This window comes from Hypomesus nipponensis, chromosome 23 (assembly GCF_054491055.1).
Source record: "Hypomesus nipponensis isolate SF chromosome 23, ASM5449105v1, whole genome shotgun sequence".
NCBI lineage: Eukaryota > Metazoa > Chordata > Actinopteri > Osmeriformes > Osmeridae > Hypomesus > Hypomesus nipponensis.
The window spans coordinates 8,062,570-8,079,451 of record NC_140383.1 but is presented as its reverse complement, the minus strand read 5'-3'; the positions used below and the strand labels follow the sequence as shown (position 1 = coordinate 8,079,451).

At 47.5% G+C, this 16,882-nt stretch overlaps 1 protein-coding gene across 1 annotated transcript in view; it reads right to left on the bottom strand.

The window, feature by feature from the left end:
* dgkg (diacylglycerol kinase, gamma) overlaps positions 1–16,882 on the bottom strand; it is a 50,798-nt gene that overhangs the window by 30,579 nt on the left and 3,337 nt on the right. Inside the window, exons 2-15 of the mRNA XM_084689310.1 lie at positions 13,827–14,420; positions 11,007–11,083; positions 8,613–8,763; positions 5,601–5,861; positions 5,282–5,422; positions 4,792–4,841; positions 3,919–3,993; positions 3,463–3,582; positions 3,247–3,364; positions 2,834–2,922; positions 2,082–2,198; positions 1,317–1,415; positions 924–1,031; positions 640–713 (exon numbers count right to left, since the gene is read on the bottom strand). Coding sequence (XP_084545436.1) covers positions 640–713; positions 924–1,031; positions 1,317–1,415; positions 2,082–2,198; positions 2,834–2,922; positions 3,247–3,364; positions 3,463–3,582; positions 3,919–3,993; positions 4,792–4,841; positions 5,282–5,422; positions 5,601–5,861; positions 8,613–8,763; positions 11,007–11,083; positions 13,827–13,893 — 1,547 coding nt within the window. The 5' untranslated portion in view covers positions 13,894–14,420. The remainder of the gene's footprint in view (positions 1–639; positions 714–923; positions 1,032–1,316; positions 1,416–2,081; positions 2,199–2,833; positions 2,923–3,246; positions 3,365–3,462; positions 3,583–3,918; positions 3,994–4,791; positions 4,842–5,281; positions 5,423–5,600; positions 5,862–8,612; positions 8,764–11,006; positions 11,084–13,826; positions 14,421–16,882) is intronic.

The window sequence follows — 16,882 nt, the reverse complement described above, 5'->3', positions numbered from 1 at the left end:
TAGACGACTAATAGATCGTAGGAAACATACAAAATTGTAGTAGGCAATCTTCTCTTACAATAAAGTACAACAGAACTCTATTACTGGGTCAAGTATCCAAGTGACTCAACGCCAAGCCATTCATCTCTTCATGCACATCAAAGCTACAGAAATAGAACAATCTTTTGTGTACTTAAGAGTAAAATATATGTTTTTTGTGCTGGAAGGTCTAATAACACAGAATTATTTTCCTTGTAATGGCATTTCACAGTGTTGCTATGGAGATGACTGCGAGCAGTGACCGCCTGTGGAGAAGGTCTGTGTGGTGGGAGGAGATGTGAAACAGTCAACACATTCATTTACAGCCAGAGAGTCACTCTAAATGGATCTCTTTTCAAACCACAGACAATATACAGTTCAAGAGACTTCCTTTGGGATTCGAATACTTATAGACTACATTTCCACAGTATCCATGTGCTAGCAGTGCGGCACATAGACGAACTGTGACGCAGTGATGTAAATGCATGCAAAGTTCACATTGTGATGTCCACTGTCAAGCGTATTGGATCCACAGTGAGTTACAGGGATAAGTAAGATGGTAACACAAGTATGAAAGAGGAGAGTTCACCCTCTCCTGACAGGAACTGGAAGGTGACGTACCGTTCCCCTTGTCTCCCTCCGCTCTTTGGGTTGACCAGCACCAGCAGAGGGTGTGTACCTGGGAGAGGGGTGATCTGGACCAGGACAAGACACACAGGAGAATGAGACACACCAATGACAATCTGCTGGTCAAAATGGAACTTTTGTAAGGGAGGAATTGAAATCATCTTAAAATAACAACCACAAATATCCAACAGAAACAAAGGCCAGGGATTGAGAGTTAAATGTTCTGCAAAAAAATGTGTATAAAAAAAAAGTTCTGCTCTGCGCTTGATTTCGCTTACCTGCAGCGCTTGTCCATCTCCGGTGAATTTAAAGCTTTGACTGGAGTCGTCAGGGCTGGTGCATGGTGGAGACTCACCATCCCCCCGCTTCACCACAGAATGCCGGTCCTACAGACATACAGACAGACACACAGTCAGACAGACACACAGACAGACAGACACAGTCAGACAGACAGACACAGTCAGACAGACACACAGACAGACAGACAGACAGACAGACAGACAGACAGACAGACACACACACACACACACACACACACACACACACACACAGTCAGACAAAAATACAGTAAGACAGAAATACAGAGTCAAGAAAAACATGCTGAGTCACATTCTCTCAGGACATCAAAGTTTTCCGAATGTGCGGGAGTGGTCCAGAGTGTGACAGCTCACCAGGACCACAGGACAGATGTAGGACGGGAGGAGGGTATGGTCCCTGAGGGCTCCTCCATCACACTCTGGTTTCACGTTAGATGCACACTTGTTGTGGACCTGGAGCAGGAAATGGATTGGTTTGAGGGTGGGTAGTGGTGGAAAGAACAGGGGCGAGGGGGACAGTTAAGGACAACCTGTCATAGTGGCTGATGTATCAACTGAACCATTTTTGCCGTAAAACATTTCAACTTGTCACTATCTCCTCTGGTACAAGGAGTGGCTGATTGGATGGTTTTTGTTGTGTAATTCAAGATAAACAGAAGATACTCTGCAAACTGTGAACTTCGAAGGTGACACATACAGACCAATTGCGCCATCTAGTGGATACATGGTGTTTGCAGCAGTGATACTGTTGGTGGACCCAGGTCAAATTACAGAGATGAATTACACTTCTTACAGTCTTAAAGTAATGAGTGTTTGATTGTGTTCATATTTGACACTAATGGAGTGAATCTTTGGTTTTATTGCAGATACTGAGACCAATATTATCAAGTTCACCTATGATCCAACAGCGTTGGAGTCTGAACTACATTTGCAATTGACATCAAAAGCTTGCCAATGCTTGAGGTATATTTGTAATTGACACCAGTGAGAAAATAAAATACAAACATGACTAAAGCTAACTATTATTGTAATCTATATTCGTTGACCATTGACATCAGTAGCCTTGGATGTTTCAGTCCCACCCAGAAGTGCGTCGGAGCGTGTGCAGTGGGAACTCACAGTTATCTGACACCATACACAGTGAAGGCCTGTCAGACCTTGGTAACACTTGATGCTTCTGTGACAACGATCACACTTGGTGGGAGAGTTCCCCTCCATCCACACATGCTGCATAGCCTGGAGGGAGGGAGGGAGGGAGGGAGGGAGGGAGGGAGGGAGGGAGGGAGGGAGGGAGGGAGGGAGGGAGGGAGGGAGGGAGGGAGGGAGGGAGGGAGGGAGGGAGGGAGGGAGGGAGGGAGGGAGGGAGGGAGGGAGGGAGGGAGGGAGGGAGGGAGGGAGGGAGGGAGGGAGGGAGGGAGGGAGGGAGGGAGGGAGGGAGGGAGGGAGGGAGGGAGGGAGGAGTACTTAAAGACAGAGATGACGATGGGACAAGATAGATTGAATATCTTCAGTTTCTGTGTGTTTTAACTGTGGGTATGGCTTCGGTTTCAAACAGCATAATTCCTTTTCACCTGAAGGAACCTTTTAGTAAGCTCTTGATCTGACCTGGCAGAGCAAGGTGAGTCAGTGAGATGGTTCCAGAATAGTCTAATTAAATCACAGGGTAAATATAGTGACACTACACACACCATCCGCAGCCCTGCATGAGTCATAGTTTCAAAGACACAGGACAGTGGGTTGCTCAGTGACGACAGATGACAAGCAAGAGGAGGTCGCTTAGCAACACGCTAGTGTATCAACAGGTCAAATGTTTATGGAATGAGAGACCTGAAAGAAAAAAGGCGCGGCGAATTGAATGTGACGTAACTCACGTTGGTATGTCTGCGGGACTTGGCGTAGGTGCTGACACAAGCAGCAATGTCTTTGGACACACAGCGCTCGTGGACTGTGTACTTGCATACTGAAACACAGAAGCAGTCGTCGAGAAATGAGGATTGTTCACCGTGCCTTGTGAAATGTGGCTGCTCTGCACCGTGCCTGGTAAATACAAACCCCCTTCAGTGGCTCTGACTTTCCAAACACCAACAGAACTCTACACTTCCCAATCCTTGATGTTCTGCTGTGCTTCCTTTGGCGCTATTCTACGTCGCTTCTGATAAAAGCGTCCGCTGTATGAGTCCAATGTCATGTAAAGTATGCATGCATGACTCAACCGAGGATTTATGGACAGAGACACACAGAGAGACATAAAGACAGACACACACACATACACACAACAACTCACTGGAACAACAGAGGCCCTGTTTGCGAACTCCCAGCAGCATGGTATGGCAGTAGTTACAGTAGGCTGGTTTGTTGAAGTGCTTCAGTCTCCACACATGCTGCCCATCCTCCTGTACATTCTACAAAGACAGAGAGACAGCAAAGGCTACGGGGTGAGGAGAGATCATGACGGAGGTCCTCCTTCCGTGTCTCCCCACACGACACACACAACACTGACCGTCTCCATGCCCAACAGCACTAATAAAGGGATGGTTGTCAGGCCTCCCCTGATCCACTCCTCCAGAGTTACAGTGCCGTCTCTGTCATAGTCGATCTCTTCCATCATCTCCTTCAGGATCTAGGGTGCGGACGCACACACACACACACACACACACACGCACGCACACACACACAGAGCTCAGAACTGTGCAGGCAACATTTTTAGCGTCTTCCATTTTGTCACAATTGAACACTGGGATGATTCCTCGTTCCTCTGAAGGCAGCACATGAAATAGGAACAGCGACCTACGGAATGCGTGTCCGACTTTAGGCGTTCAAAATGTTGCCCGCGCCACCACTGACACGTTGAGGAATTAGGATGGTCACTGTGATCTAAAGTGTTACAGTTCTACACGGTGGGTGTACTCAGGTATGAGTGCTAGGGGGGAAACACACACACAGGGAACCTCCTTACTGGTCTGAGCTCTGTTGAGTCCCACTCCAAGTACTCGGCTACGTGGACCATCTGATTGATGATGCGGTCTAGTTCCTGTGAAGACAGAGAGAGATCAGAGCACCTCCGGAGAAAGGACAACCCCACCACTCCGCCCCTGGCCAGTGAACACATGCCCTCACCATCGCGTGACTTTATCGTCATTGCTCGACACGAGAGAAAGGAGCGCCTCAACACCTTTGTGTATACAGTTTACAGAACACCTTGCTGTGCACCATTCTCACTCTGTTTAAAGAGCATCCTGCCACGGAGTTGCGATTAGATACAAGAGGCAGACTCCTTCATAACATTGACCTCATCTAAACACACATTGTGTGACGGGGCACTCCACAGTTCTATTCTTAGAGACCTGCGGTCTGTCAGCTCAGAGCAAGCAGGAGTGATTAGCTGCCCTGTCCCTGCTGACACATGGTATGGCTGCTTTGCTGCTAACCAACAACACACATAGAGGATGATGGCATATGTTGACATGCTACATCTAAAAGGGGTGGACTGAATATGTCGTAACTGTGCCTTGAAAGAGTTGTAGAGAGAGAGAGAATGAGAGAGAGAGAAAGAGAGAGAGAGAGAGAGAGAGAGAGAGAGAATGAGAGAGGGACTCTGTGGGGCCATGAAGGTTCTTTGTCACGTTGTTATCATCCTTGTCATTTGGTCATCTCTTTTCTTACCTACTTAACCTTCCTATGGATAACCTATACCGAACGACTGTTGAAAGATGGATACATGTATGTTATCATATTGGCCTATAGTAGGGTACAGGTGAGAAAGAGAGAGAGAGACAGAGAGATGCACAGAAACAGAGACAGAGAGAAATAGAAAGAGAGAGAAACTTACCGAGCTGTCCAATACACCATTGCCATCTGTGTCGTACAGCCTGAACATGACTGGAGGTAAACGAGAGAGAAAAGACCCCATGACTCAGCTCCTAATTAGGCCTCGTCTGCACTGCAAGCTTCCCCTGGATCCCCCCAGGAGAGCAGGGCAGGAAGTATTAGAGCGTGACACCTCCGCGTTGGTGGGAAGTCTGAGGCAGTTAGTGGAGATTAGTGTTGTCAGTGTTGAGTGCGGATACAGCTCCCAATGTTGAAGTTGATTGGTCATACCAGAGCTTAAGGATGTCAAATCCCTCCCTGTGGCTAACCGGGCCCAATATATAGAAGCTAGGGCCCAGGGGAGCAGTAGTCTGACACTGATGTCAACCTGTCACCTCAGCCAATGAGGAGTGTCCCTTTGGACGGTGTTTAAAGCTCAACAACATCATTTACGGGAAAACCTCTTTCACGACGATAGTTGATGACGATCGGCCAAAGGCTCTATGACTCACACTCCAGCTTGTCCTCGGGTGTACCCCTCTCCAGTAGAGACAGATAACACACGATGTCCTTCAGAAAGACCACCTGGGGGGACGGCAGAGGGGTCCCCTTTTGAGGCGACGGGCTCCGACGCTTTTCCACTCTGTTCCTCTCTGTGGTCAGACACAATCAAGAATTCATGAGTCATCATGGCCCTCCAGGGTGGGTCATCGTGACACCATTATTACTCTACTCGGAAAATCACTCTGGTAAATCACAACTGCTTAACAGTTATTGACTAGCTGTCAGACATACAGTATATAAAGAGAAGAGCGCATCGATTGCTTGCACCTGGGGAGAGGCGGGGAGAGGCCGGCGACTTGGCTGGGACTGGGTTGGGGCTCAGGGCATTGCTGGAGCCTTCAGAGGGTTTGGCTTGAATGCAGGGGGAACAGTGTGGCCCCCGGGGGGTGTGGCCCCCAGTCCCAGAGCGCTGGGAAGAGGACCGGGAGGAGCAGGGGGAGGTGGCAGCCCCAGCGCATGCGGCCATCACTGTGGAGTGTTCTGGTGTGTGTCTACCCATGGCTGTCAGGATGCTCTTTCCATTCATTCCTGGTGGAGGAGAGAGAGAGAGAGAGAGAGAGAGAGAGAGAGAGAGAGAGAGAGAGAGAGAGAGAGAGAGAGAGAGAGAGAGAGAGAGAGATAGAGAGCGAGAGAGAGAGAGTGGGAGAGCCAGACAGGCAGGCAGAGATAAAGAAATGGAGAGTGAGAGAGATGGGAGGGAGGGGGAGAGAGAATGGAGGCGAGGGAGGTGGGAGTTATTCTTGTATCCATTACCCTGACATGATAAGAGTGTTGAAGAAAAGGCAGAGCAAGGTATTCAGACGGCTGGTTGCTCTCCAGAAGCTAGTGTTTACATAGACTGGGAAGCTACAATTCACCACTGAGGATAAGGACTTCACAACAATACTACCAAAGACATATTGTCAATAAACAACAAAGGATTGCAGATGAAATAGGAAGGACACAATACTAAAACAACACAGCACAATACGACAATACAATTTCACGCAGCTCAACACAATACAACACAGCACAAAACAACAGAGTTTATATGTCCCTTCAACACAACGATGAGTACGGTGAATCGATAGAGAATGACTCAGAGGTCTAGACTTGGCTCATTAAGACTTTGTCACCATTAGGATATGTCATGTGTTCCTCCCGCTGTACCTGTGATGGGGGCACAGGCTACTTCTGTCTGTATAGAGATGCCTGCATCTATCGATCGAGCTTCTGCAGTCCCCGCGGGCAGAAAGATGACAGACAAGTTGTAGAAAGAGAGAGAGAAGGAGGGGAAGGTAGGAAGATGTAGACAGTTAGGAAATGAATATTTTTCACCAGGAAAAGAAGGAATCATCGATGGCGAAGGGCAAAAAAACGAAAAGAAACTCATTGGATTTCAAGCAAATTTTGCGATGACTAAAAACAGAGTTTCTCCTACGTCTCACAGTAAAGGACTTCGGACAGCCAAAAAATCGGAGACTAACGAGACATTCTTTGTTGCGGCCCAGACACGAGGAGAAATGAGAGAGAGACAGATAGCGTGTCTGGCCCTATGAAAGGTGAGCAGCACATCTATCTGAAAGGACGACAGCCCTTCTTCCAGTAGAGATCCTCTATCATGACAGAGGAGAGAAGAACAAGGTCAACATACTGTAGCACATTTCTTTTCCTGTTCCCCAACTCTATCAGTTGATTAATTCAGGAGAGTCTGAGCTCTCTCTGCCGGACTGTGCGTGGTAAACGTGTATAAACTGAATAATACCGTATGAATGCGGCAACGCTGTGGTTGTGGCTGTGCTTGGTCAGGCCTGACACTAGATGGCACTGTGGGCTGCATCAGGGTTGTCCTCCACAGCTGACGTGACGAGGCGCAGCAGCGGAGCAGGCAGCCCGCTGCTCTCCCACACAGCGTTCTCCTGTCCGGTTCCCGTACGTGCCTTTTAGGCCAGGCTTGTTGAACTCTTGGTGTGTTCGTACACAAGGGGCAATTACTCTCTTTGTAACTCTGAAAGGTCCTGCATGGCTGTTCACTGTGAGCGACTCCCTCGGGGGTGGTGTGATGTCATGTCTTTTACCTTTTACATTTAGTCATTTAGCAGACGCTCTTATCCAGAGCGACTTACAGTAAGTACAGGGACATTCCCCCTGAGGAAAGTAGGATGATGTGCCTTGCCCACGGATCCAACGTCATTTGCACAGCCGGGAAATCGAACCATCAACCTTGTGATTACGAGCCCGATTCCCTAACCGCTCAGCCATCTGACCCCCCCCCCCCCCCCTGATGTCAAGATGGCTGTGTGGGATTGGTTGCAAGCTTCTCCTCTATATCTGTGCCTGGAGAAGGGCAGAGTCCTCCCATCTGTCCCCTCCTGTGGGTGTGCTACTCAGTGAGAGCCAGGCAGGCTGTTGGAGCAGGAGACAGAGTGCTGTGCCAGGGCTCTCATTGGGCTATATAGACCTCCATATGGCAGGGGAGGACATACAGTTTACAAGCTGTGCAGCTACGGTGAAAGCAATGAACCAAAAACTAAAACACCTTAAGCCTATGAGTGTGTGTGTGTTTGGGTGGTCTCTCCACACATGGTTGAATGTCAGCACACCAACAAACATCTAAATGGACAGAATAGATCATCCCTGCTACTCTAGGGATTCAGAGTTACCCTGACAAGGGCTTACTTACCCTGGCCAAGGCACAGTGCAACAGCAAGAAAACAGAAAAGAGGATAAGAGTGTGACTATTCTAATACACAGATGAAAGCATGGCCCACGGTACTGTCAAAATCTCGTCTCGTCATCTACCGCTTATCCGGGGGGTCGGGTCGCGGGGGCAGAAACCTAAGCAGGGAGGCCCAGACTTCCCTCTCCCCGGCCACTTCCACCAGCTCTTCCTGGGGGACCCCGAGGCGTTCCCAGGCCAGCCGAGAGACACAGTCCCTCCAGCGTGTCCTGGGTCTTCCCCGGGGCCTCTTCCCTGTGGGACGTGCCCGGAACACCTCACCAGGGAGGCGTCCAGGAGGCATCCTGATCAGATGCCCGAGCCACCTCAGCTGGCTCCTCTCGACGCAGAGGAGCGGCGGTTCTACTCTGAGCCCCTCCCGGATGACCGAGCTTCTCACCCTATCTCTAAGGGAGAGCCCGGACATCCTCTGGAGAAGGCTCATTTTGGCTGCTTGTATTCGCGGTTCTGTCAAAATCAACCTGTTAAATCAACCAAGACCCCCACAGACCCATAGCAGGCATTACTGCGATGTTGGTTTGGGCTGAGGCGAGGGAGGTTCAGTGGGGGGGGACACCTACCCAGCATGCCTGCTCCTGCACGGGGAGCCTCGGGGGAGGAGCCCCCTGTCTTGCTCTTGAAGGAAGTGAAGAGGTGCTGACACAGCTCCTCGGGGATGTCGTTCTCCAGGTAGGTGGCCATGAAGAGCTGGAAGCCTTCGTAGTCGATGGGCTGTGGGGGACAGGCAGACAGACAAGCTGAGGTGAACCTGGGTGTGTGGTGATCCATGAGGGGGACACGGGAGGATGTTATAGAGAAATATCACATGTCGATGACACAAAAACGCTGTCGGCGGTCTGGAAAGGAAAGTTGGGAAAAAGCTGTAATCAACATAAAACATGGATTCAAAATGGATGTTTGGTTTTCCGGAGCCTTTCATTTGATGTTGCATGTTGGTGGAATGTAGCATTCAAGTTAGGAAATCAACAAGACCCTCAACTGATCAAACACAATGAGTACCTACAGGAAATGAGTTAGGGCAGAACCTTTAAATATGCTGGGAGAAGTCCTCAAAGAAAAGGAACCGCCGAACGTGGTACCCCAGTGATCCCAGTTTATGGATGTAGAGTACTGAGTCACATATCTCTGCTGAACTGCCCATGAAGGGACATGGCATTCTTGGCTACAGCCCCACATGACAGTTTGTCAGATGTTTTTAATATCAAAGGTTGTTTTCATATCAACCTCAAATGACCTTGTGATTTAAAAACATCTGATAAACTTCCTCTGCAGAGTTCTTTTAGAACCCTTCACTCACACACATACCCCCCCCCCCCCCCCCCCCTTCACGCATACACACAGCTCCCTTTACTCACACACATGACCCTACTTCACTGACACACATGGATGCTCAGGTTGTGAGTCCTGACCTCTGTTCTCTGACAGACAGGATGAGCGTGGGTTTCTGATTGGACAGGGGGTTAATACATTATGTTTGTTTGGGCATGCAGTCTGTAAGACACAGAAAGCACAGTGCATGCAGGCCCCACAGGGCTGTGGCTTACTTGGTTGAGAACGTCTTGCTTCTGTATCTCAAAAGTGGAGGTTTGGGGGGGGGGGGGGGGGGTAGAAGGAGACAGGGGGTTAGACTGAGGTTCATTGCAGTGGTGTAGCAGTGGTTAGGGCTGGCACTGTTTGGGTTTGTCAGAGTCATCAGGCTCTTTGCAGATCAGTGATACCGTTCTGTTTTACGCTGACTCTCCCCCACTCATCCAATCAGCTCTTTCTCTTTTCTTCCATGTCGACAATCCCTAGTTTTTCCAGCAATCCTTTAGCAAAACCCCTCACATGCGTACCCACTTGACAAATGTTCAAACCCATCAACTGTATTGCTGTGCGACTGTTCTGCCTTGCCTTCATGGCTGTTGTAGTGTTTGTGACTGATGGAGGTCCCAGTGGCCCGTTCGAACCAGGACCCTGAGCCTGCCAAAGCCAGCCATTATTCACATCACTCTGCCTCTCCCCTGCTCGCCTCTCCTTATTTGGCCAAACTATCACAAGACCTTAATTTGCTTTGCATCATGTAACAGAAAGGTTTAAGGGAAAATGTGGAAGCACGCACATACACGCACATACCCAAACACAGAAGGACTCGGTTCAAATCATGAGGCACTTTTGCCCTGTAAAAAAAATAAATATGAAAATGTTTTTGATAGGCATGTTTGGACTTCAGTTGGCTTTTTCTGTCTGTGCTAACTTAGAAATTACATTTACAAAACAACGGCAATAAAATGTGTTTTTAACGACACAAGCTCACATACATCCTCGTCCTCAGTCATGGGAACCCAGGCACAAAAATCCATGCTCATGCTCCCAGTCTGTTCCTCGTTCAGCAAGTACCACACTCTCACACACACACACACACATCCATCACTAAGACATACTGGTTAATCCTGACACGGCAGCCCAAAGATGGGAAAGGGGAGGAAATGTGAAGCCTCTGGTGGGGTGTGTCATTGCTTCTCTACACAGGTTCCAGCACGCAGACGGCAACACCGATCTCTGATGAGTCACCGGGGGCCGACTGATGGATGACAGGACCCTCCCTCGCCACGCCGGCTACCCAGCTACCCAACATCCAGACCCCTGTCGTCTGACCACTCACACAATTACAGAAGGACTGCATTATGCCCAGGTAGCTCAGGTCTGATGGCGCCTGAACATGTTCAATGAGGCTGTTAATCATATTGTTATGGCAATAGGGTGCCAGGGAGTGGTTACGGGGCTGGAGCTGGAGGGAGGCCACGGGCTCTGGTCAGAGAGGGGAGCGAGGAGGGGGCGTTCCAGACACGAGTATAAAATGTCAGCGCCACTTGTCCTAGTCGCCATTGTGTGTGTGTGTGTGTGTGTGTGTGTGTGTGTGTGTGTGTGAAGCTGGTGTATACTGTTTATATATAGGAAAGGCAGTGAAATACCTGCTCAGGATTGTACTTGGAGAGGACTCCTTCACCGTGAAACTCTTCCAGAACATCTTTCAGGTTTTTGGTAGAATCTGTGGACAGAAGATAGGACAGCGTTTGTTACAATCGCGTGAACTGAAGCCTTTTCAAATGGATGACATCTTCTCTCACAGGCATGGATGATCTCAATTGAAATTACACAAAAGAGCAACAAACTGTCCCTATGGAGCAGCTGTATGTATTTGTCTGAAAAGAATCTCCCGAAATCACATCCCCGTCTCGACACTTTGTGCTTCATTGTGCAACTGTTGTTGGCCTCCAATTCAGAAACTTTCTGTAGTGGTAGAACATTACGGTCTGTGTAAAATGACATGTATAAATGATGCCTATAAGTCAAACAGATGAAAATAGATCCACCCCTTTGAATGTGCGAAAGTATGAAACTGTTAAAATTCTCTCTTAGTCCTTCCAACCTCTCTCTTTCTCTCTCTCTCTCTCTCCCTCTCTCTCTCTCTCTCTCTCTCTCTCTCTCTCTCCTGTTGATGTTAATGTCTCTCTGGGCGGAGCAAGGAACCCAACAGAATACTGACCCACAAATGACCCTCCTCCTACGATCATCTGCCATACTGCTGTCAGGCTGGCACCACGGCAGATAAATGAACACAGACATGCTAACGCACATGCAGGCTAATGAGCACACACGGATGATACACAAAAAAACAGACACACGCACTAAAAACAGACACACAACCAGTAATTAACACTACCTTATAATTAACCACTGAATGCACCCTAGAGAATCCTAGCAAGCCGGTACTGTATAGGGTTAATGGAAAACTATATTCTCCACTGGAGGTCATCAGCATTCATTTGCTATTGATTTTCCCTCATCTTACAGGACTGTAAAATCACAATACCAGAAATGTTTTACCATTAAGTCAGGGAAGTTAAGAGAAGTAAAGGTCAGTCATTTAAAAGCTACAGTAGTGGACAACATTCATTGAAATGATGTAAAACTTTGTCATTAACTCACTTTTTATGCACCTCATTGTGAAATTCTGAAACACACACACACACAAACATACACACACCACACTATGCATGACACACACACACCACACAGACACCGCACAGCATTTAAGTGCTTGGTGGCTCCCAGCTATTAAGCATCATAAAGGGTTTGGTTGTTTTGTAATGGATATTAACCCCTCACCTCTTACATTGATATCAACATAAACTGTATTGGGCCATAGCTGGAAAACAGACTCAAACACAATGTCAAAAAGCCTACAGAAATAGCTACATATCAGCAGCAAATCTCAGTTTAGAGTCGTGCAAAGCCAGAGGCAGCCTGTCTCCCAGCCTCTCCGCTCTGTCTGTGTAGTGTGCTCAGAGGTGTGGACACCATGTATGGAGGCCCATTAGCTCCCCAGTGTAAATACAAGACAAATATCCTCGGCTGCTCATTAGCACAGCCGCGCTAAAGTACAAACACTGAACAAATGCTGCCGACACGGCTTTCTTGCCTCGACAGCTCTGTGGAGAGCGGATGTACTGCCCACACACACACACACACACACATACACACACACACACACACACGCACATGCACACACGCACACACGCACACATGCAAGTAGCTCAAACAGACAAATCCATACATACTTTTACACACTCGTGTAGGAATCACACAGATATACACGACCTCGACTCACTGATGTCGATGGAAAAGCGTGATCTGTGTCCTGTTGTTCTGAATCTTTTTACAAGCTTAAAGTCCACTTAAATTGCTCACATCTCCCACATCTACCTCACTTCACAAGCAGTTATGCGTGCAACAGTTCTGATAATGAACTGATACAGCTTGTTGTCCACAGTTGAGACCCTGTCGGTATGAATTAGTTACAAACTACAAATATATTGATGCCATAAATCTGTGTCTGGTATGACTAGTTAAACCTCAGAGGTTAACAGACTATCTTTCCACCTCCCCCCTGTTTGTCATCATGACTGTCACAGGGCCACAAAGAAAGAAACGAAAAATGAAAAACCCCAAACCAGCTACACAAACAACATATCTGGACAGAACTAAAGAAAAGAGCCAGAGATATTTTTAGTCAGTTGCTATAGATAAACCGTTCCGATAAACAAGACCAAGATCTGAGAAAAGTGAAAATGGGAACGCGTGGCCGTGTATTACAAGCAGCCACCAGTTGGAGCTGAAACAAGAGTGCAGTCAGCCATCTTCCTCTCTCCCATGCAGACAATCCCCCGCAGTTGATATTTGTCTCTGGAGAGATGTCATTCAGCCAAGTCATTTCTGTACTACCGTGTCAATGCTCTTTTTCAGTTCCTACTTTTCCTTTGACTACCTCGTTTAGCTACCACCACTTCCTTTGATCAGGTCTACAAGATGAGTCTGTAAGCCTGGTGAGTCACCTTCAAAGCAAAAGCAATCTTTTCAGTCTAGAAATAGCTTTTTCCCATTGACTATTTGCATAAATCACCTTAACTTTAAGTATGAGATCAAACAGCCAGCCAGACACAGTGTGAAACATGAAGTACGGAGGCCTTCAGAAGGTCAGATAGTTATTATGTTTGGTTTAGCCATAGTGCACCACAAAATCTGTTGATACTGGTCGAAATAGAAATAGAAAAATATATTGGCAAATGAAACGTTTTCATGAAAGATGCTCCAACACGAAACTTAACCTGTCTTGGCTTCTTCAGGCGATAACGTTCCTTCTGTTGAACTGTTTATATAAACATGTAGACAGCAGAACAAATACTAAACAGGGGAGCACATACTGTCCCGTCATAGAAGAAGATACTCACACTCGCTGTACTTCTGCAGCTGAGAGAACTCAGCTGGGCTCAGGCATACCCAGCTCCCGTCACCCATCCTGCTGGCTGGGGGAGGCCAGGGACGGTGAGCGTCAGGGGGGGGTGACGTTGGTCGGGGTTAAGGGCCTCCTAGCTATCCCTGGGTCAGATGTAAACTGGAGCTGAAGAGGTGGTCTGTCATCCCTGCCCCATGGCAGTGAGCAGGAGCAGTGGAAAGCATAAAGTCACCAGAATAAAGGGTGTGTGGGTCCGGATCGGAGAGACCGACTGCTGGGAAAGAGGGATAGGAGGACGGTCTTTGATGTGACAGAGGAGGTTTACAGAGAAGATGGGGGGGGGGGTATGAAGGGATGCTGGAGACGGGTTGGACTGGTGAATTGGTCCAAAGATTTGCAGTCTATGGGGTTGGAGGAGTTGGAGAAGAAGGCACCAAGGCAGGAAGAAGGGCAGTCGGGGGCGTTGCAAGTCCAGAAGGCCCTCGAGCGTTTGTGATGTCACAACAACAGACTGCTCCTGTCAGCTGGGTAGTGACACGTTCCCACTGGGTCCCTCAGCAGGCCTGAGGTAATGATGACCTGTGCTGACCTAGATAAAGCGAGAATAGAAGGACATGGGCAGGAGAAGGAGGTGAGGCCAGAGGGTGGAGGCACAAAAGAGATTATGAAGAGAGGATGTAGAGGCAGATAGAGCAATGAGAGAAATGAGAGGAGAGAAAAATGATACATAAAAAATATAATACACATATCCAATCAATTTCACAGAAAAATAGGGACTACAAATCGGCAAGGCAATAGTTAATTTTGTTCATCTCAAACTAAGGCCCAGTACTGAATGGATGAGTCTGAGGGAGGTGTATCCAGGATGGGTCAATATAATTTCAGCGTGGACGACCTTGTTGAGAAGAAGAAAAAGAGAGAATGGATGTGAGGAGAGAATAGCAGGTAATAAGGCCTGAACAGGGAATGGCAGAGCTGGTGACTGTGCTGATTTCAGGATCAGATGAGAGTGATATAAAAAATATATTGATGGAAGAAGCAGAGAGAAAGTGGGTGTGCGAGAGTCAGGTGGGGGTGTTAGATGCAAAACCACAGACACACACACACTGTGGTACTAATACAATTCTCTAATTTAGGAACGTATCCTTTATTTATATCCTTTATTTCATCCAGCTGACTTGGAAAGGTGATGATCAGTCCACTTATAGAGTGCACAAGACAGAGCACACGTTCTTTGTACACAGAGGCTGCATCTATTCTGAGTGCCACTCACCACAGCTGAACAGATGGTGTGCAAAGAGCTCCGTGTGCTGTTCTTTTCTGTATAATTCCCAGAAAAGCATTTGAGAGAGCGGAGCGCTGGCTGAGTGTGTGTGTGTGTGTGTGTGTGTGCATGACAATTCAAAGAGTTTGATGTAAGTTTCTAGGTGCCAGGGAAATCAAAGTTTCTAATGGTAAGCAAGCAGTCAGCACGGCATGAAAAAAACATATATTTTATGTTTATTTTCTTCCGGATTTGGGTGAATTGTGTGACTTGGGTGACTTTTGTGATCCTTTAAATAACTTTTTCATTTATCCATCAGTCATTGCTGTAATGTCTGTTACTTTTTCACAATGTCATGAGATATGAAAATGTTTCCCACAGCTAGAGGTTATTTCATTTTACAGAATTCAATTTTGAAAAAAAAAAAAAGGTCTAGTGTCTATGTAAGAATCCAGTGAAAAGAAGTAAAGGTTTTGCTCCTTTTTATTCCTCTGACTATTCAAATAAAATTGCGACTCAGACAGTAAACTGGCTCAGCATTCACTAGTCAAATAACATAATAGATTCAATATCAATACTTTGCTTCAGCATACTTTTCTGGGTCTTGCAGGCAAGGGGATTAACATGTGAATTGCAAATGAGAATGATGCTGTACGTGCTCACCTTCACCACCACCTCTGCTCTCCCAGCAACGTGAGAGAGTCAGGGTGGCATGCATTAAGGGGACAGGCATGCCTGGAGATGGGAGACAGGGGGGACAGGGAGCGGCTGTCAGCCAAAAAGGGTTGCTCATGTGACATCCTAAAAAGTCAGGTTGGACTAAAAGAGAGAGTGTGTCTGTGTGCATGTGAACCAAAGATGGACAGAGAGACAGAGAGAGAGAGAGAGAGGGAGGGAGAGAGAGGGGGGGAGAGAGAGAGAGAGAGAGAGAGAGAGAGAAAGAAAGAGAGAGAGGGAGAGAAAGAGAGAAAGAGAGAAAGAGAGAGAGTTTGCAAGCAGAGGCACGTGCCATCCAACGAGATGGGGCCTCCCCTCTGTGCAGAGAGGGATTCTGTTTTGCTCATGACGTTGCCTGGCAACCATGACGTCACTGGAGTGCACAGCAAAGACATGAACGGATGTGTGTACCTACGTGTGTGTACTGGGGGAGGGGAGGTAAAACTGCACATGATCGAGTCACGTGCAAAGGCAGACAATTTAAATTAGATGAGGATACACTAAGATCTTCTGATACACTCCTGCCTCTTATCCACCTGGATGGAATCCAGAGTTACATAGAAACAGCTGACTATAGTCTCCATGGTCCAGGAACAAACCTTCTCCTTCCTTATCGAGACACAAAAATAAAGACTCACTCAATCTAAGAGACTAGATGAAATCCCTTACACATGCTCATCATTGCTAAACACTCACAGTTCTTTTTCTTACTTGTCACTGATGAAAGGGGCTCACCTCTCTTCTCTCAACTTCTCTCCACTTTTCCGTAAGAAAAGCGCCCTATCTCCGTGCTCGGGGCAAAACGACTTCAGTATGTTTGAGTGTGTGTCACAACCCAGGGTACACAAAGCTGTGGTTGTGATGCGTCTCTTCTCAGGAAGAGACTGTGGACGTTATGATAACCACCACACAGCATTACACAACTGTCGCTTCAAGACCAACGGCTGTCACCATAGAGGGATGTACTGTGCTGTAAGGACATGGCATGTTGGTTATGGGCACTGTACTGTGTGTAGTGGTGAGTGCAAGATATGAATACTGATATACTAGGCCAATGTCGTTTGTCTGGA